Raw genomic sequence first — 25420 nt, 5'->3', positions numbered from 1 at the left:
TAAGCACGGAGCTGATCTCCCTGTGCTATGCAGCTGCTTCCCACTAGCTATCTGTTTTACATTTGGTAGTGTAAATATGTCAGTGCTATTCTCTCACTTTGTCCCAGCTTACCCTTCCCCTCCCTGTGTCCTCAAGTCCGTTTTCTACATCTGCGTCTTTATTCCTGTCCTGCCCCTAGGTTCTTCATAACCAGTTTTTTTTTTTTTTTAGATTCCATATATATGTGTTAGCATATGGTATTTGTTTTTCTCTTTCTGACTCACTTCACTCTGTATGACATACTCTAGGTCCATCCACCTCACAACAAATAACTCAATTTCATTTCTTTTTATGGTTGAGTAATATTCCATTGTATATATGTGCCACATCTTCTTTATCCATTCATCTGTCGATGGACACTTAGGTTGCTTCCATGTCCTGGCTATTGTAAATGGAGCTGCAGTGAACATTGTGGTACATGCCTCTTTTTAAATTATGGTATTCTCAGGGTATATGCCCAGTGGTGGGATTGCTGGATCGTATGGTAGTTCTATTTTTAGTTTTTTAAGGAACCTCCATACTGTTCTCCATAGTGGCTGTATCAATTTACATTCTCACCAACAGTGCAGAAGGGTTCCCTTTTTTCCACAACCTCTCCACATTTATTGTTTGTAGATTTTTTTGATGATGGCCATTCTGACTGGTGTGAGGTGATACCTCATTGTAGTTTTGATTTGCATTTCTCTAATGATTAGTGATGTTGAGCATCCTTTCATGTGTCTGTTGGCAATCTGGATATCTTCTTTGGAGAAGTGTCTATTTAGGTCTTCTGCCCATTTTTGGATCGGGTTGTTTGTTTTTTTGATATTGCACTGCGTGAGCTGCTTGTAAATTTTGGAGATGAATCCTTTGTCATTTGCGTCATTTGCAAATATTTTCTCCCATTCTGAGCATTGTTGTTTCATCTTGTTTATTGTTTTCCTTTGCTATGCCAAAGCCTTTACGTTTCATTAGGTCCCATTTGTTTATTTTTTTTTATTTCCATTTCTATAAGAGGTGGATTAAAAAGGATCTTGCTATGATTTATGTCATAGAGTGTTCTGCCTATATTTTCCTCTAAGAGTTTTATAGTGTTTGGCCTTACATGTAGATCATTAATCCATTTTGAATTTATTTTTGTGTATGGTGTTAGGGAGTGTTCTAATTTCATTCTTTTCCATGTAGCTGTCCAGTTTTCCCAGCACCACTTATTGAAGAGGCTGTCTTTTTTCTGCATTGTATATTCTTGCCTCCTTTATCAAAAATAAGGTGACCATATGAGCGAGGGTTTATCTCTGGGCTTTCTATCCTCTTACATTAATCTATATTTCTGTTTTTGTGCCAGTACCATACTGTCTTACTTACTGTAGCTTTGTAGTATACCCTGAAGTCCAGGAGCCTGATTCCTCCAGCACCGTTGTACTTTCTCAAGATTGCTTTGGCTATTCTAGGTCTTTTGTGTTTCCATAAAAATTGTGAAACGTTTTGTTCCAGTTCTGTGAAAAATGCCATTGGTAGTTTGATAGGGATTGCATTGAATCTGTAGATTGCTTTGGGTAGTATAATCATTTTCATAATGTTGATTCTTCCAATCCAAGAACATGGTATATCTCTCCATCTGTTTGTATCATCTTTAATTTCTTTCATCAGTGTCTTATAGTTTTCTGCATACAGGTCTTTTGTTTCCTTAGGTAAGTTTATTCCTAGGTATTTTCTTCTTTTTGTTGCAGTGGTAAATGGGAGTTTTTCCTTAATTTCTCTTTCAGATTTTTCATCATTAGTGTATAGGAATGCAAGAGATTTCTGTGCGTTAATTTTGTATCCTGCTACTTTACCAAATTCATTGATTAGCTCTAGTAGTTTTCTGGTAGCGTCTTTAGGATTCTCTGTGTATAGTATCATGTCATCTGGAAACAGTGAAAGCTTTACTTCTTCTTTTCCGATTTGCATTCTTTTTCTTCTCTAATTGCTATGGCTAAAACTTCCAAAACTATGTGGAATAATAGTGGTGAGAGTGAGCAACCTTGTCCTGTTCCTGATCTTAGTGGAAATGATTTCAGTTTTTCACCATTGAGAACGATTTTGGCAGGGGGTTTGTCATATATGCCCTTTATTATGTTGAGGTAAGTTCCCTGTTTGCCAACTTTCTGGAGGGTTTTTGTCATAAATTGGTGTTGAATTTTGTCGATAGCTTTTTCTGCATCTGTTTGAGACGATCATATGGTTTTTATCCTTCAGTTTGTTAATATGGTGTATCCCATTGATTTGCGTATATTGAAGAATCCTTGCATTCCTGGGATAAACCCCACTTGATTGTGGTGTATGAGACTTTTAATGTGCTGTTGGATTCTCTTTGCTAGTATATTGTTGAGGATTGCTGCATCTATGTTCATCAGTGATATTGGCCTCTAGTTTTCTTTTTTGTGACATCTTTTTCTGGTTTTGGTATCAAGGTGTTGGTGGCCTCGCACAATGAGTTTGGGAGTGTTCCTCCCTCTGCTATATTTTGGAAGAGTTTGAGAAGGATGGGTGTTAGCTCTTCTCTAAATGTTTGATAGAATTTGCCTGTGAAGCCATCTGGTCCTGGGCTTTTGTTTGTTGGAAGATTTTTAATCACAGTCTCAATTTCAGTGCTTGTGATTGGTCTGTTTATATTTTCTTTTTTTTTGCAGGTTCAGTCTCAGAAGTTTGTGCTTTTCTAAGAATTTGTCCATTTCTTCCAGGTTGTCCATTTTATTGGCATATAGTTGCTTGTAGTAGTCTCTCATGATCCTTGGCATTTCTGCAGTGTCAGTTGTTACTTCTCCTTTTTCATTTCTAATTCTCTTGATATGAGTCTTCTCCCTTTTCTTCTTGATGAGTCTGGCTAATGGTTTATCGATTTTGTTTATCGTCTGGAAGAACCAGCTTTTAGTTTTGTTGATCTTTGCTCATTTCCTTCATTTCTTTTTCCATTAATTGTGATCTGATTTTTATGATTTCTTTCCTTCTGCTAACTTTGGGGTTTTTTTTGTCCTTTCTCTAATTGCTTTTGGTGTAAGGTTAGGTTGTTTATTTGAGATGTTTCTTGTTTCTTGAGGTAGGATTGTATTGCTATAAACTTTCCTCTTAGAACTGCTTTTGCTGCATCCCATAGGTTTTGGGTCATCTTATTTTCATTATCATTTATTTCTAGGTATTTTTTGATTTCCTCTTTGATTTCTTCAGTGATCTCTTAGTTAATAAGAACTGTATTGTTTAGCCTCCATGTGTTTGTATTTTTTACAGAATTTTTCTTGTAATTGATATCTAGTCTCATAGCGTTGTGGTTGGAAGAGATACTTGATATGATTTCAGTTTTCTTAAATTTACCATGGTTTGATTTCTGACCCAAGATATGATCTATCCTGGAGAATGTTCCATGAGCACTTGAGAAGAAAGTGTATTCTGTTGTTTTTGGATGGAATTTCCTATGAATATCAATTAAGTCCATCTTTTTTAATGTGTCATTTAAAGCTTGTGTTTCCTTATTTATTTTCATTTTGGATGATTTGTCCATTGATGAAAGTGGGGTGTTAAAGTCCCCTACTATGATTGTGTTACTGTCAATTTCCCCTTTAATGGCTGTTAGCATTTGCCTTATGTGTTGAGGTGCTCCTATGTTTGGTGCATAAATATTTACAATTGTTATATCTTCTTCTTGGATCGATCCCTTGATCATGATGTAGTGTCCTTATTTGTCTCTTGTAATAGTCTTTTTGTTAAAATCTATTTTGTCTGATATGAGAATTGCTACTCCCGCTTTCTTTAGATTTCCATTTGCATGGAATATCTTTTTCCATCCCCTCACTTTCACTCTGTATGTGTCCTTAGGTCTGAAGTGGGTCTCTTGTAGATAACATACATATGGGTCTTGTTTTTGTATCCATTCAACCAGTCTATGTCTTTTGGTTGGAGCATTTAATCCATTTACATCTAAGGTAATTCTCGATATGTACGTTCCTATTACCATTTTCTTAGTTATTTTGGGTTTTCTATTGTAGGTCTTTTCTTTCTCTTGTGTTTCCTACCTAGAGAAGTTCCTTTAGCATTTGTTGTAAAGCTGGTATCCATTCAGCCAGTCTATGTCTTTTGGTTGGAGCATTTAATCCATTTACATCTAAGGTAATTATCGATACGTATGTTCCTATTACCATTTTCTTAGTTATTTTGGGTTTGTTTTTGTAGATCTTTTTCTTCTCTTGTGTTTCCTGCCTAGAGAAGTTCCTTTAGCATTTGTTGTAAAGCTGGTTTGGTGGTGCTGAATTCTCTTAGCTTTTGCTTGTCTGTAAAGGTTTTAATTTCTCTGTCAAATCTGAATGAAATCCTTGCTGGGTAGAGTAATCTTGGTTGTACTTTTTTCCCTTTCATCACTTTAAATATGTCCTGCCATTCCCTTCTGGCTTGCAGAGTTTCTGTGGAAAGATCAACTGTTAAGTTTATGGAGATTCCCTTGTATGTTATTTGTTGCTTTTCCATTGCTGCTTTTAATATTTTTTTCTTTGCATTTAATTTTTGATAATTTGATTAATATGTGTCTTGACATGTTTCTCCTTGGATTTATCCTGTATGGGACTCTCTGTGCTTCCTGGACTTGATTAACTATTTCCTTTCCCATATTAGGGAAGTTTTCAACTATAACCTCTTCAAATATTTTCTCAGTCTCTTTCTTCTGCAACCCTATAATTTGAATGTTGGTGCATTTAATGTTGTCCCAGAGGTCTCTGAGACTGTCCTCAATTCTTTTCATTCTTTTTTCTTTATTCTGCTCTGCAGTAGCTATTTCCACTCTTTTATCTTCTGGGTCACTTATCCGTTCTCCTACCTCAGTTATTCTGCTATGGATTCCTTCTAGAGAATTTTAACTTTCATTTATTGTGTTATTCATCATTGTTTGTTTGCCCCTTTGTTCTTCTAGGTCCTTGTTAAAAATTTCTTGTATTTTCTCCATTCTATTTCCAGGATTTTGGATCATCTTTCCTATCATTACTCTGCATTCCTTTTCAGGCAGACTGCCTATTTCCTCTTCATTTGTTTGGTCTGGTGGGTTTTTACCTTGCTCCTTCATCTGCTGTGTGTTTCTCTGTCTTCTCATTTTGCTTAACTTACTGTGTTTGGGGTCTCTTTTTCGCAGGCTGCAGGTTCGTAGTTCCTGTTGTTTTTGGTGTCTGTCCCCAGTGGCTAAGGTTGGTTCAGTGGGTTGTGTAGGCTTCCTGGTGGAGGGGACTAGTGCCTGTGTTCTGGTGGATGAGGCTGGATCTTGTCTTTCTGGTGGGCAGGGCTGTGTTTGGTGGTGTGTTTTGGGGTGTCTGTGACCTTATTATGATTTTAGGCAGCCTCTCTGCTAATGGGTGGGGTTGTGTTCCTGTCTTGCTAGTTGTTTGGCATAGGGTGTTCAGCATTGTAGCTTGCTGGTCGTTGTGTGGAGCTGGGTCTTAGCATTGACATGGAGATCTCTGGGAGAGCTTTTGCTACTTGATATTACGTGGAGTTGGGAGGTCTTTGGTGGATCAATGTCCTGAACTCGCCTCTCCCACCTCAGAGGCACAGGCCTGACACCTGGCCAGAACACCAAGGCCCTGTCAGCCACACGGCTCAAAAGAAAAGGGACAAAAACAGAAAAGAGAAGGATGTTATTAAAATAAAAAATAATTATTAGAAATTTAAAAGTAATAAAAAAAGAAAGAAAAAAGAGAGCAACCAAACCAAAAAACAAATCCACCACTTATAACAAGCACTAAAACCAAGAAAAAACGGATAGACAGAATCCTAGGACAAATGGTAAAAACAACGCTCTATAGACAAAATCACACAAAGAAGTGTACACATACACACTTACAAAAAGAGAAAAAGGAAAAAAATATATATAATTGCTCCCAAAGTCCACCGCCTCAATTTTGGGGTGATTCTTTTTCTATTCAGGTATTCCACAGATGCAGGGTACATCAAGTTAATTGTGGAGATTTAATCTGCTGCTCCTGAGCCTGCTGGGAGAGATTTCCCTTTTTCTTCTTCGTTAGCACAGCTCCTGGGGTTCAGCTTTGGATTTGGCCCCGCCTCTGTGTGTAGGTTGCCTGAGGGTGTCTGTTCTTTGCTCAGACAGGATGGGGTTAAAGTAGCAGCTGATCAGGGGCCTCTGGCTCACTCAGGCCAGGGGAGGGAGGGGTACGGATGTGGGGCGAGCCTGTAGTGGCAGAGGGCAGCGTAACGTGGCAACTGTCTGAGGCGAGCCATGTGTTCTCCCGGGGAAGTTGTCCCTGGATCATGGGACCCTGGCAGTGGTGGGCTGCACAGGCTCCCCGGAAGGGAGGTGTGGATAGTGACGTGTGCTTGCACACAGGCTTCTTGGTGGCTTCAGCAGCATCCTTAGCATTTCATGCCCATCTCTGGTGTCTGCACTGATAGCCACGGCTCCTGCCTGTCTTTGGAGCTCATTTAGGCGGTGCTCTGAATTCCCTCACTTCGCGCACCAAAACAATGGTCTGTTGCCTCTTAGGCAGGTCCAGATTTTTTCCGGGACTCCCTCCCAGCTAGCTGTAGTGCACTAGCCCCCTTCAGGCTCCGCTCACGCAGCCAACCCCAGTCCTCTCCCTGAGATCTGACTTCCAAAGCCCGAGCCTCAGCTCCCAGCCCCGACCCGTCCCAGCGGGTGAGAGACAAGCCTCTCAGGCTTGAGTGCTGGTCAGCACCGATCCTCTGTACGGGAATCTCTCCGCTTTGCCCTCTGCACCCCTGTTGCCGTGCTCTCCTCTGTGGCTCCAGAGCTTCCCCCCCGCCACCCCCCGTCTCCACCAGTGAAGGGGCTTCCTGGTTTGTGGAAACTTTTCCTCCTTCACAGCTCCCTCCCAGACGTGCAGGTCCCGTCCCTATTCTTTTGTCTCTGTTTTTTCTTTTTTCTTTTGCCCTACCCAACTACGTGAGGAGTTTCTTACCTTTGGGGAAGTCTGAGGTCTTCTGCCAGTGTTCAGAAGGTGTTCTGTAGGAGTTGTTGCACATGTAGATACATTTCTGATGTATTTGTGGGGAGGAAGGTGATCTCCACGTCTTACTCCTCCGCCATCTTGAAGGTCTCCCCTCATTTATTTTTAAAATAAGTTTATTTACAATCTGGTGACAACAAAGCTTGTGTAATCTTCAAACAGAGAGCTTCTGAATATATGAGTTCACTTTTCCGGGTCTTAGTTCCTTCATCTTTAACCCGTGCTCCCCGGGGCCCGATGGTGCATGCACAAGGCCACCCAGTGGTGACATGCTGACTGCCACCCCCGTCTAGAGCAGCACCAAGGGCCCTGAGGAGGCCGAACACACGAGGGCGCACACTGGCTGAGCGCAGGATGACGCAGGGTCTGGCCAGGCGCAGGGGCCTATTTTCTTTTTTGTATACATATACAAGCTTTATTTTCAAAATGGTTTACAAGATGCAGACACACATTATTTATATATTCGGGGGGAAACATGTTTTTAATGAATAGGAAAATCTGAGCCTACTAATCATTTTATACTAAAAGTTATACTAGGTGACTATCAGTATTTTTCTTCTTCAAGTTCAAATACAAAGAAGATTATCGTAAGCAGCTTGGCCATCACATTGGTGCCCGAGCGATACATGACGACCCAAAGATGATGTGGTCCATGCATGTGGCCAAGATCCAGAGTGACCGGGAGTACAAGAAGGACTTTGAGAAGTGGAAGACCAAGTTCAGCAGCCCAGTGGACATGCTGGGGGTGGTGCTGGCCAAGAAGTGCCAGACCTTGGTCAGTGACATAGACTACAAGAACTACCTGCACCAGTGGACCTGCCTGCCCGACCAGAACGACGTCATGCACGCTCGGCATGCCTATGACCTCCAGAGCGACGTGAGTACTGAGGATCATAATGCCGTGCAAAGGTGGGAAATCAGTGAATTAACACCCCTTGGATAAGTGGCACCAAACTCACCAGCCCCTGCAAGTGGGACATAACATTTCTTCTTTTCCTGTGAGTGTTAAATGTCAAACCCTCCAGACCGAAAAGGAATATTGTCTGATACCCTGCCTGTCCACCAAACTACGTTTTCAAGAGTGTTCTTACTTTATTTCAGATCCTTCTGATGAAATGTTTTCCCAAACCAGAGATAAATATTTATTGGCTATTTGTATCAACAGAATATGTACAAGGCAGATCTCCAATGGCTGAGAGGCATCGGCTGGGTTCCCATTGGCTCTTTGGATGTGGAACAATGCAAAAGGGCAACTGAAATTTTGAGTGATAAAATCTATCGCCAGCCTCCAGACAAATTCAGGTTTACCAGCGTGACTGATTCTCTGGAACAAGTGTTGGCCAAGAACAACGCCATCACTATGAACAAGGTGAGGCTTCAGAGTTCAGAGAACCAAGGTAGGACTCCTAAAGCTAAACCAAAGGAAAAGAAGCATGATCAGGAGAAGAAAGAAATAGAGCAGTGAGCAACAAAAGATATCTGTCTGTTATCTATCTATATCTATCCATATCTGTCTACCTAATGTCTATGTCATTTATATTTTAACATTTACTTCAGTAGTTATTTCGTAGTTCTGATAAAATGGTACATTTTTATGGAAAATCATCTCTGCGTAAAAGATATTCTAAATTTCCTTTTGTTAACATACAACTCAGAGTATAAGAAGGCACTCATACATATCTGTTCTACTATGAACTGGTTACTTTACTTGAAGATACGTGTAAAACACATAATGTGTATAAAATACGTAACCTTTTGTTATTTCTCTTTATAAAGTTCTTATGGCCTTGAAGTTTCGATTAACAATACACTGAAGTTTTTTCCTGATGACATTTTATATTTTCCTTGCTAGCGTTTATACACGGAAGCCTGGGACAAAGACAAGACCCAGATCCACATCGCACCAGATACACCAGAAATTACGCAGGCAAGAGTGAACAAAATCAACTACAGTCAGGTGGGAGCAGCTGCTAATTCTATGACATTTGCATGGTGTTTCATATTTCAGTTAATCCATTCCATGGTGATGTAATACTAAATGACAACTTTGTAAAGAATGTCTTTTCTTGCTCCGTGTGAATGCCAACTCTTTCATTTCTCACTTACCTAAACATCAGTCTTCAAGTAACACATATTATCATTTCGGAAGTGCAAGTTATAAGAATGAATGATTTAAGCAGTAACCAGAAGATTAATTAGACCTTCCTCTTTTATTAATTTAAGAAATTAGCAATAGACCAAAATACATTTATCTTCTCCTTATGCTACATAGCTGTGCTAAATGTATTTGCCACATATGACTGATTTTTCCTAAATTGTACTTTAGGGTCAAAATTTAAGATTTTTAATGTAAAGGATTTAAGACAAGGATTAAAATCAAAGTACAGGGCTTCCCTGGTGGCGCAGTGGTTGAGAGTCCGCCTGCCGATGCAGGGGACACGGGTTTGTGCCCCGGTCCAGGAAGATCCCACATGCCGCGGAGCGGCTGGGCCCGTGACCCATGGCCGCTGAGCCTGCGCATCCAGAGCCTGTGCTCCGCAACGGGAGAGGCCACAACAGTGAGAGGCCCGCGTACCGCAAAAAAAAAAAACAAAAAAACCCCCACAGGACTATCAAATAACACTGAGAGACAGAGACAGAGAGGATCTGTCAATATATAAATATATTAGCAAGCCCATTTTCTGTTCACTTTCTGTGAGCATAGAGCCGTGTGCCCCCATATCCGAAGCACAGATGTTTAGGCTGAGAGGTCAGTCTCCTCTAGTGCAGGAGTCCCCGCCCAATAGGTCGTCATCCTGCCTTCGCTTAAGTGTTCTCAGTGACGAGGTGCTTATAAATCTCATAAATCAACCTATTTGTTCTGGAAAGTTCCTTTAGAAGATGCTTTTCATGTATTGGGTCAATGGTTTCTCTCTGTAGACCCACATAATCCTCTAAGACCATGCAGAACCAAACTGTGCCAACTCCATAGGCACTGTGTGCCTGCGCTGCCACTTCACCCCAGGTTCTCTTTATAATCCAAGCATCCCAAGCTCCTGGGCATTCCTCACATGACTTCCCTGCTGGAATGTGACTCTCAGAACCAAACAAAATCCTGCGAGTGAGGAATGACTAGTGTAGGGTACAGCCGACATTGCATTTCCTCTTCTGGACATTTATCCTCCATTTCTGCACTCTGTGCCTTGGGGCTCCTTGGGGCTATGTCAGTGCTGGTGTGCGTGGGACTTGGGCTCAACCAAAACCCTAAGACAACTTACATGGGCTTAAACTAGGTTTCCTCTATCTTGTATTTATACATTTGGCAACTTAAATCTCAGTTCAAAGATTGACATTTATCTCTCTGCATGTTTTTCTTAGAATGAGCCTATTGGTTTAAGCCTGTGGAGATTTTTGTGACTCTAAGATTCTGTCAGATGATGTATTAGTTATTTCTTCCAGCTTTGTGCTACCAGCGAGGAAAATATTGTTTCTTTGACAGCATAAATCAACAGCGTGTTACTCTTCTGCAGAATATAACTGAGAGAATTTAGATTGACTAGCCACCACCTTAAGTCATTTTATTTTTCAGGGGTGCAAACTATAATTTTAATGCTTATATAACTAGCTCTTAATTGTCACCCCAAACTAAAATTGTCAAGTCCCACTCTGAAATCAAAATTAAGTGAATTTTCAGCTAAACCTGCACTATAGGTCCCATAGTGTTACAGGAAAGCGTGTGCTATATGAGCAGATATTTTGAGAGACAAAGGGTCCCTGTAACTAGCCACTCAGCATTTCTGGAAGTGTCAACTCTGTCTTTGCTGCAAAAGCTCAGAGATGTTGTATGTTGCCCCTGGTTTGAAGAGGCCCAGGAAGAATGCCTGAACCGATTGCCTAACCCGCCTGGTCTGCTTTCTCTGACTTTTCTCTGTCAGTTTAGTTCATTTCTATTGTGTTTCTTTCTCATTTAGGATAGGAAGATACAATGCAAATTTGATGATGTCACTCTTCCTCAAAGATTGTTGTTGGTTTCCCTTTTCCTATAGAATTAAGGATAAAGTTATCTTAGCACCAGGCCTTCATAGCCCGACTCTGATTCTTTTCAGTTCTGTCCTGCCACTTCCTCTGGCACTGCCCGCCCCTGCCCCCCCCGCCACCACCGCTTAACGCTCCTGCACTTTCACTGCCCCGTACTTTGATTCATGGAAGTTCCTCTGCCCTTGACCACCATCTCAGTCTATTGAAACCATATTTATCACTCAGGGTCCAATGCCAAGGTCATGCCCTCTGAGGAAACTTCCTGATTTTCAATTCAGAATAAATTGCTCCTTCCTAGAGCTCGTTCTTTTTTTTTTTTTTTTTAAACATTCAGTCTTTTTTTAAAAAATATTTACTTATTTATGTATCTATTTGGTTGCGTGGGGTCTTAGTTGTGACAGGTGGGCTCTCCAGCCGTGGCTCGTGGGCTCCTTAGTTGTGGCAGCCAGGCTCCCCAGCTGCGGCCCCAGGGCTCCTTAGTTGCAGCTTTCTGGCTTCTTAGTAACAGCATGCAGGCTCCCCAGCTGTGGCATGCAAACTCTTAGTTGCGCCATGCATGTGGGATCTAGTTCCCTGACCAGGTATCAAACCCAGACCCTCTGCATTGGGACCGCAGAGTCTTGTCCACTGCATCACCAGGGAAGTCCCGTGGAGCTCATTCTTAATAATATGGTTAAAGCACCTTTCGTGGTCTGACTTTTTGGCAGCTTGTTCCGCAGGTTATCAGTCTTTCCGTCAGTTCTCCCAGAAACCCTGAAGATGGGAGAGGCCTCATATTCATCTTTGTTTCCCAAGCACCAAGCACAGTCATGGCACAGAGTCAGTGCAGAATAAATGTGGATCAAATGAGTGTCCCTTCTGTCCACATTTTGCCACCTTAGGCCCATGAGTTTCAGCTTAATTTTTCCAGTTCTTTCCAAAACTGATTCATTGTTATAACTAAAAGTTTTAAAACCATGAATAATATCTGTATATGGTTAATGTAACATAAGTTTTAAAATAAAAAAAACAAAGGTGCCATATTCCATATAGGTATCATGTTTAAGTCTCAACTTCAGCCAAAACCGCAGAAAGCTTAGAACTCTCAAAAGTGACATTATTACAGGCACCTACCCGTGTAGAACTTGGTGAATTATTTTAGTCGTCTGTCATTTTTGGATATGAATGTCAACCTGTAACTGATTTTGTTTTTTGCCCAAATTTAGAGTCTGTATAAACGCGCCAACGAAGAAGCAAAGAAGAAAGGCTACGACTTGCGAAGTGATGCCATACCGATTGTGGCAGCCAAGGCCTCCAGGGACATCATCAGTGATGTGAGTTGTCAGTTTTACTTCTAGTATGTGGTCAGTCTGAAGTGACATTTTCACTGAACTAAATCTTCTAAAAGAACTTTCCTGGCCCTTTGGAAGTATATCCTGATGTATTTGTGTAGGGTTTTTCAAAAACCTAGTTTTGAGGGAAATGAAAAATTTGATGTTTACAGAAAAGTTTTATAGCCACTAAGTCACAGTATCTTCAGTGAAAGCGGATCCACCAAGAACAGAGAAAGATCCATTCATGTGGAATTTGTTAGAGTGTAACTGCAGGCTTGGAGATGCTTATATAAAAATTGTCACAGTGCTTATAGAAAGTGTGACTCATAAACTTAAGTTCTCCCAGTGAGAATCAGGGCGTACCTTTATACAGCATTTTAATATACAATATTCAAAAAATGCATATGACACTTGCCATTACAATTCACCCTTGTAAAATCATGAAAAGAAGGCAGTTGATCAGTGCCAGACTAGCCCAAACTTGCACCCTTAACACTAGCTCCTGGCTTGTGGCTTGTGACTCCCAGAATAAAACCATCATCCCTTCCTGGTACCTCAGGGAATTCTTGAGGAACAGACCACTGCTCTAAAAATGAAGACCCACTATTTGGGAATATGGTAATATGCTGCCCTTTATTTTGGAAGATCATATTAGTGACTCACTTTAGTTTACGTATGTTGTACCTTTCCTACAAATGGATATATGCCAATAATAATATATAACAAAATAATAATAACCAAGAAGTGTTGAGAAATCTGTGCTAAGAATGTTATATGCATTATGTCACTTATTTTTCATAATTACCCTAGGATGTAAGATTGTGATTATCCCTGTTTTATGGGTTGCTTAAGCAACTTGTCTAAAATCAAACTCTTAGTAGGTGATGGAGTTGAAACTCCAAGCAACCTCATTCCTTCCCACTGTACTATATTGCCTCTGCTGACTCGTTTATACTTTCTCACTCAGTTATCTTTGAGACTAGAAGCATGTATTTTGGATAATTGGCTCGGATTCCAGGACAACGTCTTTGGACATGGAATAATAACAACACTGTTGGTCCATGAGAGATGAGAACCCATGACTTTATTAGGAGCATGCTCTAAGCAACTGGGCTGCTAGGTCAGCTTCCCTAGTATAACCAGTTTCCAAAATGATGCCCCGATTTGCCACCACCACTGAATGCCTGAATCCATTATGAAACAGGAAATTCTCTTCTGTTGCTACTGCAAGTAGTCCTTGACCTTGACTTCATCCTCAAAGGAGCCAGACACTCATTTTACTACTTATTAAACACATCTTGTCACCAAGTGCATCTCTTTTCTGATGTACTTTTAGTGCCTAACCCATTTCTCCAAGTCCCTTGGTCCACATGGCCTCTCCACTGTGTGCATTTGCTGCCCCTGGAACTATTCCTTGTTACCAGGCCATAGGTGATTTGGGGTATACACTACAATTATATGAATTCCATCTATTTTATTACCTCTATAAGCTTCTAGGGGAAAGGTAGGATATTGCCTTGAGTTAGTGCTTATTAGCAAAAGTCAACGTACAACAGCGATATAAGCAAGATGATTTTGTACAGGCTTGTGACCTCTACGAGCTTAAAATAAAAATCTAATTTGTGCATTTTCATCTCAGTACAAATACAAAGATGGTTACCGCAAGCAGCTTGGCCATCACATTGGAGCCCGGGACATCAAAGATGACCCGAAGATGATGTGGTCCATGCATGTGGCCAAGATCCAGAGTGACAGGGAGTACAAGAAGGACTTTGAGAAGTGGAAGACCAAGTTCAGCAGCCCAGTGGACATGCTGGGGGTGGTGCAGGCCAAGAAGTGCCAGACCTTGGTCAGTGACGCGGACTACAAGAACTACCTGCACCAGTGGACCTGCCTGCCCGACCAGAACGACGTCATGCACGCTCGGCAGGCCTATGACCTCCAGAGCGATGTGAGTACCACGTCCGTAACAGGGCTGTGTGCGGAAATAACTTGAAGCATATGAACGTTATCCTTTGTAAACAATCCACTGGCCTACTCAAGCTAGGATTTCTTGGTCATCGAATGAGATTTGAATCAGAGTATAGTTTTATTGCTTTATTGTGGATACATTACTAGGCTTTATAAGGAAGTGAAGTTTACCAACTGGACCTGGCCTTATAAAAATAAGACTGGAATTAAGCAGTGTTAGAGTTCAGGGTCCAACACAGGAAGACGTTTTATTTTATTCTTTTAAGGGGGAAAGAAATAACACATTTTTATTTTTAAAAATTACTCAGAAATTTATTTTTAGCTTCCTTGCAAAACAAATGAGGTTATCATTAGCAGAATACTGCTACAACACTAATCGTTACTCTTACGAAATAAAAGAAGTCACTGTGTCTGGAAGCTGTTGGGTCATTCCATTGACACTTTGGCCTCTCAGCACAGCTCTCTTTGTGGAGAGGTCATGTGGTAATGACAGAACCGGTACCTATTAGAAACAGAGGCAGCATCTCAAATCTGGGTGTGACAAGCACATTTCCTGCAGCATATATTTTATAGACATTTAAAGGAATTATTAAGCATTAGAGGACTTTGGAGAATAACATGAATTAACCATAATTATACATTAAATGGCTGTTCCTAGAAATTGTACAGCCTACCTGTGGAAACTCCCACATTTGTTCTGTAGCTTTCCACAACATGCAGAACCCTGTGTTTTGCAAAGAAAGGCTTTGCCTGCATCTGAAAGGTAGTTAAAAACGGTTAATGTCACCCATAGAATGACAGCATTGACAGACTGCTTGCCTCTGTCTATTTGTCAAGTGCCTTTTTGAGATCACCTCCTTCTCACGGTGACACGGTCTTAATAATGTGGGAAGCATTCGAAAGTTAAGAAGCACTCCAGAGGCGTTAAATGTTATTGTTTTCATTCTTGCTATTGTTATTTAAGGGGCAATAACTAGTCAGCATAAGGCGGTTCCAATAGGCTTTTAGTCTAGACAGTAAAATAGCTGTCTGTATGCTGTACTTAACTGCCGTTACAGGTAAAATCCTTCAAATGATCTGGGCAAAGGTCCAATGCCACCGTTGTGAAGTAGTTATGAATGCCTAATAAGTACACAAAAGTCTTTAGCAGAAAAAATGACTTAAAGTGTTAAATAAAGATATGGAAAGACAATTCTGGAAAGGAGTTTGTGCTTCGCAGCCTGAGGATTTGGTGGGGAAGAGACGGGTTCTGGACCAATAAAGATGGTCATTTATTGTCCTGAATCTTGGACAGTGTTGAAGTAGTCAAAGGTCTGCCTCAGGGCTTCAGAGGTTCTATGTCATTATTATATTTTAACTTCTCTTTTTTGTTGTGAAACCAAGAGCTTTACAGATATTTTGAAATATAAGAAAAAATACACAGAAAGCAGTAAGAATCCAACATAATCCAACCACTGAAAAAGCCCACTCCTGCTCATGTAATTTATATACAGATTGTTTTATGTGCTATTTTTTCGTTATTGTTACATTAATGACATTTCTACCAATCATTGATATTCTTTAAAATGTGGCTTTTAATGGCTGCAGAGTGTTTCATTTGACTGGACCTAATATTTATTTACTGACAGCCTGTAGGTCGACATATGTGTGGTTTCTCTCACTTTGGGTTGGCATTCTTTTCCTGTGTACACGAGCAGTGAACATCCACTGAACTGGCTGACAGAAGATATTCATTTGGATTCCTCCTGTCCTAACAACCTGAAATATTCTATCATTTTTTGGTTACATTTTTGGCTCGTTTTTGAACATACTTCCTCTGTTAGTCTGCCTAACACAGGGAGCCAGTTTTCTACGAAACCAACAAGAGCAACAACCAGAATTGTAACTTTACTATCGATTCTATTTGCACGTTGACCCTAAATCTTTCAGTCTTACTGAAGAGTTCCTGCCTTTTTCCTCCTCACAGAACGTTTACAAGTCTGATCTCCAGTGGTTGAGGGGCATTGGCTGGGTCCCCATTGCGTCTGTGGATGTGGTCAAATGCAAGAGAGCTGCAGAGATACTGAGTGACAACATCTACCGCCAGAGTCCAGACAAGCTGAAGTTTACCAGTGTGGCTGATTCTCTGGAACAGGTGCTGGCCAAGAACAATGCCATCAACATGAACAAGGTGAGCCCCAGCTGCCTCAAGCTTCTTCAAGATGCCAAAAGAGGTTTTTAGACTTTAGTGACTAGTGGAGTTAAAATTATCCATGCAGGTGTGGGGTCACGTTTACCTCCTAAATGATGTACTTGAAATCCTCTAAGTACTTTCTATTATCCCTAGTTGTAACCCTGGTAACTATCATTAAGACAAACCTCCAGCTGAATACCTTAAATCCTAGTGTGGTTAATTTTCCTAATTAGATCAGTAACATTCCTGCTTTAATTGGCTTTTTGTAATTCCTATTTCAAATGGTTTTCTTTTTTTTTTCAAATGGTTTTCTATCAACATATTCTTTGATAGCACTTATACACAGAGGCCTGGGACAAAGACAAGACTCAAGTTCATATAATGCCTGATACCCCGGAGATCACGTTGGCGAGGCAGAACAAGCTCAACTACAGTGCGGTAGGGGCAAAATCCTGGGGGACCACGCTTGTTTTGTTGTTATTGTTGTTGTTATTGTTTGTCTTCTACACTTTTGTGGATATTCTCGGACCTCAGCTATCATGGTACGTGCAGCTCTGCGATATGAACACTCAGCCCATCCAACCTTTCATCTGTGGGTTGAATATCATACGCTATAGGATTCCAGGGGCAAACTGAAGTCACATTATCTTTTCCATTTATGGTCTTTACCAGTGTGGGTCAGTGGAACTGAGGAGTATTTTTGGCATTTCCAAGGCGTAGGATAACCAGATATAATACTAGCTCATTATTTATATGAAACCATTATTTGTTATTTACCTGAAATTCAAGTTCAGCTGGGCATGCTATCTTTTTATTTGCTAAATCTGGCAACCCTACCAAGGGGACCTCTAATAATATGCACCTCTTTCCCACCTGGATCCTGAATAAAATTGAGAAGTAAAACAAAGGAGTGGAACTAGAAGTCAAAATCTCACATCTCTTACTACTAAAGTTAGGTTCAAGTACACATTTGTATGAGAGCCAAACAAACCTGCTAAGTGAACCCCAGAATTAGGTTCCCCATCCAGGCACAGGCCACACTAGAGCAGGACAATCAGCTCTACCTCCCTCAGGGGAGAGTCCTGCTTCGCACAGAGAAGCAGAGGAGGGCACTGGGCATGTTCCTAGAGGGAGGAGGTCAGAGCTGAGCTGGGCATGCCCTGCTATCCCATCCCTACCAGTTAGATACATCAGGAAATCACTGCACCTCTCCAGGGTAAAGAGAGTAAAGGGGCAGAGATGAAATAATCGAGCTCCTTTTATAGAAAGAGAACCTCAGGCATGGGGAAAAAGTGCTCTCCATTAACAATACTGATTACTATTTTTTTTAAGTAAAATGCAGTTTTATAGGTGAATGCTTTACTGATATGATCCAGCCAAAAATTAGAATCATAAAGTTGTGATTATAGTCAAGTTAACTATGTTTTAAATTGTACTTTAATTTTTTTCTCATTTGTTTTTTTAAACATCATAAGATATTACATGATTTTCAAAAATGTTTAAGTGATAAAGAACTAGGTAAAAGTATATAAATATATATTTTATATACAAATGAATAATATTAAACACATTGTTCTGCAATTTTTTCATTTAGAAATACGTATAGATTGATGCTTTGCCTATCAATCTATATTACATTAACATTAACATAGATTATATTAACATTAATATTATGTTATGCATAATGTATCATAATCTACATATTATATATATTAATCTATAGTGATATAAATAATAGATTACTCTATCAATCTATGTTAATGCTCATTGATATATTTCATTTGTTTCTAATGCTACATAGTTTTTTTTGGTAAAATATAATTTATTTACTTCCCAATATTGCTAGAAAGTTAGATTGTTTCTGGAGCCTATCCTTTTTTAAATTTTGTGATATGTCACCTGTTAGACTCCAAATTGTTGCTATCAAAACTTTGCTTTAAGTCTGACTTTGCTTCTATAGGCTCTGTATAAACTCGCCAATGAAGAAGCAAAGAAGAAAGGCTATGACTTGCGAAGCGATGCCATCCCGATCGTGGCAGCCAAGGCCTCCAGGGACATCATCAGTGATGTGAGTACCAACACTCCACATATGTACATGGCTGGATGGGGGTGGGACAGAATCAGTATTACAACAGCAAGATACATCCTGGTGCCAGTTAAAGCACATTTACTTTAATGCTTTAAATGAAATGTTTTTCATTTCAAAAGAGCTTTAATAATTTAACTCCAAAAGATTTTAATATTCAGGTCCCATATGCAGAGGGGGTATCCTAAACTTCAGTTAAAAAATGGAATTTGAATCTACATTTGTTTATATCTGTAACTATAAGGCATTCATCTGCATATTTTGAGCACATAGAAATAAGAAAATGACAGAAGAGTTGGGGAAAAAGCTTGGGTACGTGTATTGGTTCAGCATAAGAAAAAGATCTGGTACAGCCAGGTTCAGGAAAATTCACCCTTCCCCAAACCTGCTCTGGATTCTTGCCAACCCTTTCTTTGAAAAATTGCCTTAAGTGCTTCCTTTGAGTTCTTTTTAAATGAAAAAAGAAAAAAAAAGTTTTATAACAACCAAAACCAACAAAATAGCCTGATTTCTCTTTCCACTGTCTCCGAAAGAAGTTCCTTTGGTAGAGAATTCAGACTTCAGTAAATATATGCTAGGATTTGTGTAATTTTGTTGCCTGAAGTGGAGAGAAGCTAATCCAGAGTCAGCTCTTACCATCGCCAACAACAAAACACTTTCTTGTAGTTATATAATCTGTTTTTTCTCCTCGCGGAATCCCAACAGACCTCACCCAAATTTGGTGTCCAGTAGAGCCGGTATACAGGATGGAAATGCAAGCCAGTCTATTTCAGGAGTCCTGTGAAAGTTAGCAGAGCCAGATGTGGGAGAGGCGGGATGGGCAGGGGAGTGAAAAGTTTCCTCTGAACTCAGGAGTTGTTCTAAAAATCATGTGTAAAACTTCTGGGTTAATGATTTCACTGGCCCCAAAAAGATTTAAAAAATGGCAGTTTACAACTCCAACTGATTCTGAAAAGTGCTGCTGCCTTTATTTCCAGAGACTTAGTGTCTGCAAAGCATAGAACTATGAAGTTTGGCTTGCTCCCCATTAGAGTATTGCTGTGAAGTCTCATCAGAGTTTAGGATGAGGAGCTAAGTTGATATTCAGATGATTTATTTCTCTGCAAGAATTACCAATTTTAAAATAATGAAGTTTTATATTAATAAGACTTTTAGCCCTTTTCATTCATTTTTATTTTTAAAATGACTACTGTTATTTCAGTATAAATACAAAGATGGTTACCGCAAGCAGCTTGGCCACCACATTGGAGCCCGGGACATCAAAGATGACCCGAAGATGATGTGGTCCATGCATGTGGCCAAGATCCAGAGTGACCGGGAGTACAAGAAGGACTTTGAGAAGTGGAAGACCAAGTTCAGCAGCCCAGTGGACATGCTGGGGATGGTGCAGGCCAAGAAGTGCCAGACCTTGGTCAGTGACGCGGACTACAAGAACTACCTGCACCAGTGGACCTGCCTGCCCGACCAGAATGACGTCATGCACGCTCGGCAGGCCTATGACCTCCAGAGCGACGTGAGTACTGAGACTCCTTAAACACCACTGTTGACCATGCTCATGACGATAATACATAGTAATATGCAGATAATGGCCTAGGATTAGGTAAAGCCCTCAGGAAAAAAATAACGTTTTTTCCTCTCCACCTTTAATTTACTGTGCCTTACTTTTCTTTTAGAGAGAACATAATACCATGAACTATATCCAATTGGGCTTCATATTTTAAAAGACATAGACATGAAGTTTGCCTATCCACTTTTTCCAGTCCTTTTCATTCATTTTTGAAATCAGGAGTCCTAACAGCTTCAGTAATTCTTGCTTTTGTGTTTGGTCTCACCAGAACATTTATAAATCAGATCTCCAGTGGATGAGAGGCATTGGCTGGGTCCCCATTGGGTCTGTGGATGTGGTCAAGTGCAAGAGAGCTGCAGAGATACTGAGTGACAACATCTACCGCCAGAGTCCAGACAAGCTGAAGTTTACCAGTGTGGCTGATTCTCTGGAACAGGTGCTGGCCAAGAACAACGCCATCAACATGAACAAGGTGAGCCCCCAATGTGGGGGAAAATAAAACAGGGCTGTATGTCCTTGAGAATATCTGTTACTAATTAAGTTAGTCCTTTTGTTTGTTTTATCTAGTTGCCATCCTGTGTATGGTGATTTGATTGAGTTCTGTATTGGGATTCCCCAAGTATATGTGGGAATTTCTGCTTTGACATCTCTTGTGAAATAGAATTAGGAGTAGGACAGCTGTTTGGTGTTTAAATTGTTTTAAGTCTATAACAGTTATACATGTTTGGTATCAAGGTTCCTTTCTTGTTGGGTACTTATCTAAGTAAGTATAGAACAAACAAGTCAGGTGCAAATCTTCATAACCTTTATCAAAAAGAAATCTAGAGATGGCATATCCAGGTAAATTTGCAGTTAATAAACAGACAAACAGACGAAATCATGGGAAGAATTTGTTGATACAGCCTCAGTACATATGGACGTGTATACATGCTTGGAAAATACTTGCTTTTAATTTAATTGGAGTGGAGGTGATCTTGTAATGAAACACACACACATTTTCTTTTCATATCTTAGTCTACACTTATATTTAGTGACAATAATATCTTGTAACATCAAAGAGATTGAAGAATGTTGATATACAGCAGACAGCCCAGATAGTCAGAAGGCTGGCTTTCAACTTTGTCATGATCTCTAAGTTGGAAACCTCTGTTTACAGCAAACATTGTTGTTCTAATTCATTAACCTTTTTATCCTTCACAGCGCTTATACACAGAAGCCTGGGACAAAGACAAGACCCAAATCCACATGATGCCTGATACACCTGAAATTATGTTGGCGAGACAAAATAAAATAAATTATAGTGGGGTAAGACCATTTGTTTTGACCTGGCCACGTTATTTTGCTGATGTAGTAGAAAGGTCAGAATTATGGATTTAATTCTCATGTTGACCAATTATTTATTTATTTTTGCCATAACCTACCCTGAATATATGTATCATTATATTCAAGAATAGTTACAGAAAAAATTAACACAACATTGTAAATCAACTATACTTCAATTAAAAAAATACATAGGGAAATGGATAAATACAAAAATATCTCCATGTCAGGAGCGGGGTGAAACTCTCAAAGTCAACTATTAATGATAGAATCATATTGTAATTTTAATTAAAAAATAATTATTGCTATTTATCAGATTAGTACTTACTTCAAAATTTGTTCTATGAGTTTTTCTTTAGTTACCTCATCTGTAAAATGAGATAAAAATGTCTATCGAAGAATTTTTGTGGTGGCTCAATGGGGTAGTGTATATAATATGCCCAGTGTAGAGCCTGGCATACAGTAGCTGCTTAATAAACTTTAATTTCTTCCCTTTACGCTCAAGTCACCGTGAAGATTAGATTTATTTAATATGCTCAAAATAACTTCAGTTTATTTACAAGAACAGAAATAAAAATTCTTAAATTCATCCATCTCAAAATTGCCTGAGGACAATTAAAAAAACATTTTTTTTTACATACTATCTCCAGCCCCACTAAACTTGCCATCACAAATCTTTGCAGAATAGAAGTACTGCCGCAGAAAAAGCTTCTTGCCCAATTGTTCTTGCCAAAGTCAAGACTTATCTGGTTCATTCAAGATGAATATTGATTTCTTACATGTTGTTTTGTGTCTTCATTAAACAAAAAAAAGGCAGACTTCCCTTTAGTTTGAGAACATTGGAAATTTTAAATACTCATTTTCAAGACTTGACCATATTATTATTTTACCCATTAATTACTTTTGCCTATCATAATGTAGCCCTAAAGAAGAGGCATGACAAGTGAAATGAAGAGGAGACAATTTCCTTTTGTCTAGCGTTATAAAACAGACCCAAGGACAAGTCTGATCACGAGGATTTGATTGACCTTGGCTTCAGTCATTTTTGAATGAACGATTTTTCTCTTGGCCACAGGGCTTCTCTGTTGGATTATCTTTTCCCAGACATTCTGCCTCACCCCAGGCAGATGAAGTTAGTTTCTATCCCAAAGGGATAATGCTTTTAAGCCTCTCCCTTTTGATAAAATTAGGTCAGATGAGGTAGGGTATTTTCTTTTCAGACTGCTGAGAGGAAATTGGGCTATTTTTTTAATTTCTAAAATTTTCATCTGGATTTATTTCTTTAAAATTGCATGATTATGTTAATTCCCTAAAGACTGTCTCCTGAAGATTAGATTTCAAAACGGCCCACCTGAATTTCTTCTCAACCCGTTACGAATGGTACCTTCATTCCGTACTTAGTAAAGTTTAACAAAACAAAGTAACTATATCTTATTTTTTTTCTCTTAAACTCTCATCTACCTATTCTAGTTCTCTTGGATAAATAACATACCAAACATTCTTTAAAACGTAGCCTTGATGATAATAAAAGTGTTTTCTTTGAAGCCGTGCATCTTTTTCTAATGTTGAAAGAATGAAAAAATTTTGTTTGGCCTGAAGCCGGAAGATGATTCAAGCACATTTTTCCCCACTTATACATAAGGATAAACTTGAGAATTTATTCTTCAAAGGAAAAATATAAAGTATAAGAGTATTTGACTCTAGTTACAAAATGAATATTTCTAGAAAATTTTTTTAAATTAATTAATTTATTTGTGGCTGCATTGGGTCTTCATTGCTGTGCTCAGGCTTTCTCTAGTTGCAGTGAGCAGGGGCTATTCTTTGTTGCAGCGTGAGGGCTTCTTATTGCAGTGGCTTCTCTTGTTGCAGAGCACAGGCTCTAGGCATGAGGGCTTCCGTAGTTGTGGCACATGGACTCAGTAGTTGTGGCTCGCAGGCTCTAGAGCGTAGGCTCAGTAGTTGTGGCACACAGGGCTTATTTGCTCCGCAGCATGTGGGATCTTCCTGGACCAGGGCTCAAACCTGTGTCCCCTGCATCGGCAGGCGGATTCTTAACCACTGAACCGCCAGGGAAGTCCCTAGAAATTTTTAAGAAGAACAAATGCCCTTGGGACTTTATCTCAAATACATTAAATTTATTCTTATTTACTTTAGCTTTACCTTGTAAAATCTCAACATGAAAAAAATGTGAATTGTCACACGTTAATAATCTACATTAAAAACATTTAAGGACATCCTTCTCAGACTCTAAATTCATTTAAAAATTATTAATAACAAAGCACTAAATTCTTGTAATGGTTCACAAGCAAAAAAGACTGAATACTACTGGTATAGATGATTTGTTTAATGCCATGGTTTTCAAGCTGTGTTCCCATGGAATACCTGTGTTCCACCTTCTGTGTGCATCTGTCCTGCCACAGAAACTGAACAGTGGGTATGTCCCAATTCATAAAGAAATTATTATAATTTCATCAATTTTGTCCTTTTGTCTCATAAATATCTGGTATCTGCTATCCCTCTGTCTGCTAGCAATTTCTGGCAATCGACAAAATGAATAGAGAGCAAATCAATATTAACAAAGATGTTCAGAAACAATGGATTATCCTCCGTTTAGCACTGTTTGAATACAGGTACATGCTCATGATGGTAGTGTTGTTGTTATATAATCATATTCTCTGCTAGTAAAATTGGTCCTAATTCAAATTTGCAGTTAAATAAAGTCATTTCTTGGTTATTTCATGAAAAGAATAAGTGCTGAGCCATCCAAGCACATTTCAGAGTTAATGACTTAATGTGTAAAATCTAGAAGGATTTATCCAAGGAAAAGTTGTGTTAGACCTGCTGAAAGTAAAATTTCAAGTTAAATAAATAGCTTGTATATGTAGGAAGTAAAAGGAAGAAAGAGACTTTTTTTTTAAATTTATTTAAGGCTAAACATACTAGTGTTCTGCATCCAAAAGTAGTCTTCCTTTGACAGAAATACATTTTTAGCGTGAAAGTGAGCACTGTATCTAAAAGCTACTACTTCTTCCTTCAGAACCTCTATCGCCAGGCCATGGAAGAAGCCAAGAAAGAAGGCTATGACTTAAGAAGTGACGCCATTCCCATCGTAGCTGCCAAGGCCTCCCGGGATATTGCCAGTGATGTAAGAGTTGATCACATCCTTACGTTTGTTACCAACAGGCCAGCCACCTGCATAGGGAATCACACTCTTGGGACACAGCTGGAAGTCTCTGTAGTCATCATCCATCTTAACTGCCTTCATTGCACAGGCAGATAAATTGAGGCTTTGAGACAGTAGGTAACCTGCCCAAGATTACAAGTTTCATAGAGACACACTGGGATATGGTTCCTTTGTTGCTCATCTTTTGGTCTTTGCTTAGTAAGACTGAGTGCCTTGGTCAAAGTTAAATGGACATATGTTGAGCTACTCATGAAACCTCATGAGCTCTCCTCAGGCTACACTCGAGGCAAAGATGCCAATAAAGAAGCAGGCTTAACTGAGTTCCCCATGACTTGAGGAAGGACATAGGATAGCAAAAAAGTTAAACGTCTCTGCTATGGGGCCCACAAAAATCAACATTCCTTTACCCTAAAAATTAATACATCAGGTTCCTGGACAACTTAAATATTAAGAGTAAATATTAAGAGTAGCAAAATTGTCCATTTTGATAGGTTTTTCTTTTAAATCATAATAAAAATACATAACAAAATTCACTGTCTTTACCATTTTCAGTATATAGTCTAGTATAATTAAGTATATTTATGCTATTGTACAACAGACATCCAGAACTTTTTCATCTTGCAAAACTGAAACGCTATGCTCATTATCAACAAAAATTATCCATTTTAAAACTACTCCTTCCAGTTTATTTGTGCAGAGGACAAATTATTTCTCAGAATGCCTTAAAAAAAAGAAAATTAATGAGCCATGTAAACAATTCCCTCCAATATGT

The 25420-nt window shown here is 39.4% G+C and overlaps 1 protein-coding gene across 50 annotated transcripts in view; it reads left to right on the top strand.

Annotated features, from left to right (window-relative positions):
• Nucleotides 1-25420, top strand: part of NEB (nebulin) — a 231171-nt gene that overhangs the window by 102717 nt on the left and 103034 nt on the right. For 48 of the 50 annotated variants that reach the window (XM_049712452.1, XM_049712434.1, XM_049712443.1 and 45 more), the window contains exons 62-73: nt 7583-7894; nt 8183-8386; nt 8870-8974; nt 12240-12347; nt 13987-14298; nt 16285-16488; nt 16825-16929; nt 18452-18559; nt 19779-20090; nt 20413-20616; nt 21345-21449; nt 24502-24609. In XM_049712452.1, coding sequence (XP_049568409.1) covers nt 7583-7894; nt 8183-8386; nt 8870-8974; nt 12240-12347; nt 13987-14298; nt 16285-16488; nt 16825-16929; nt 18452-18559; nt 19779-20090; nt 20413-20616; nt 21345-21449; nt 24502-24609 — 2187 coding nt within the window. The remainder of the gene's footprint in view (nt 1-7582; nt 7895-8182; nt 8387-8869; nt 8975-12239; nt 12348-13986; nt 14299-16284; nt 16489-16824; nt 16930-18451; nt 18560-19778; nt 20091-20412; nt 20617-21344; nt 21450-24501; nt 24610-25420) is intronic. The other 2 variants (XM_049712473.1, XM_049712472.1) reach the window with 2 other exon arrangements.

The sequence above is a fragment of the Orcinus orca genome, chromosome 7 (assembly GCF_937001465.1).
Source record: "Orcinus orca chromosome 7, mOrcOrc1.1, whole genome shotgun sequence".
NCBI classification, from domain to species: domain Eukaryota; kingdom Metazoa; phylum Chordata; class Mammalia; order Artiodactyla; family Delphinidae; genus Orcinus; species Orcinus orca.
The sequence above is the reverse complement of the archived record's forward strand: the minus strand, read 5'-3'. Positions and strand labels throughout refer to the sequence as shown.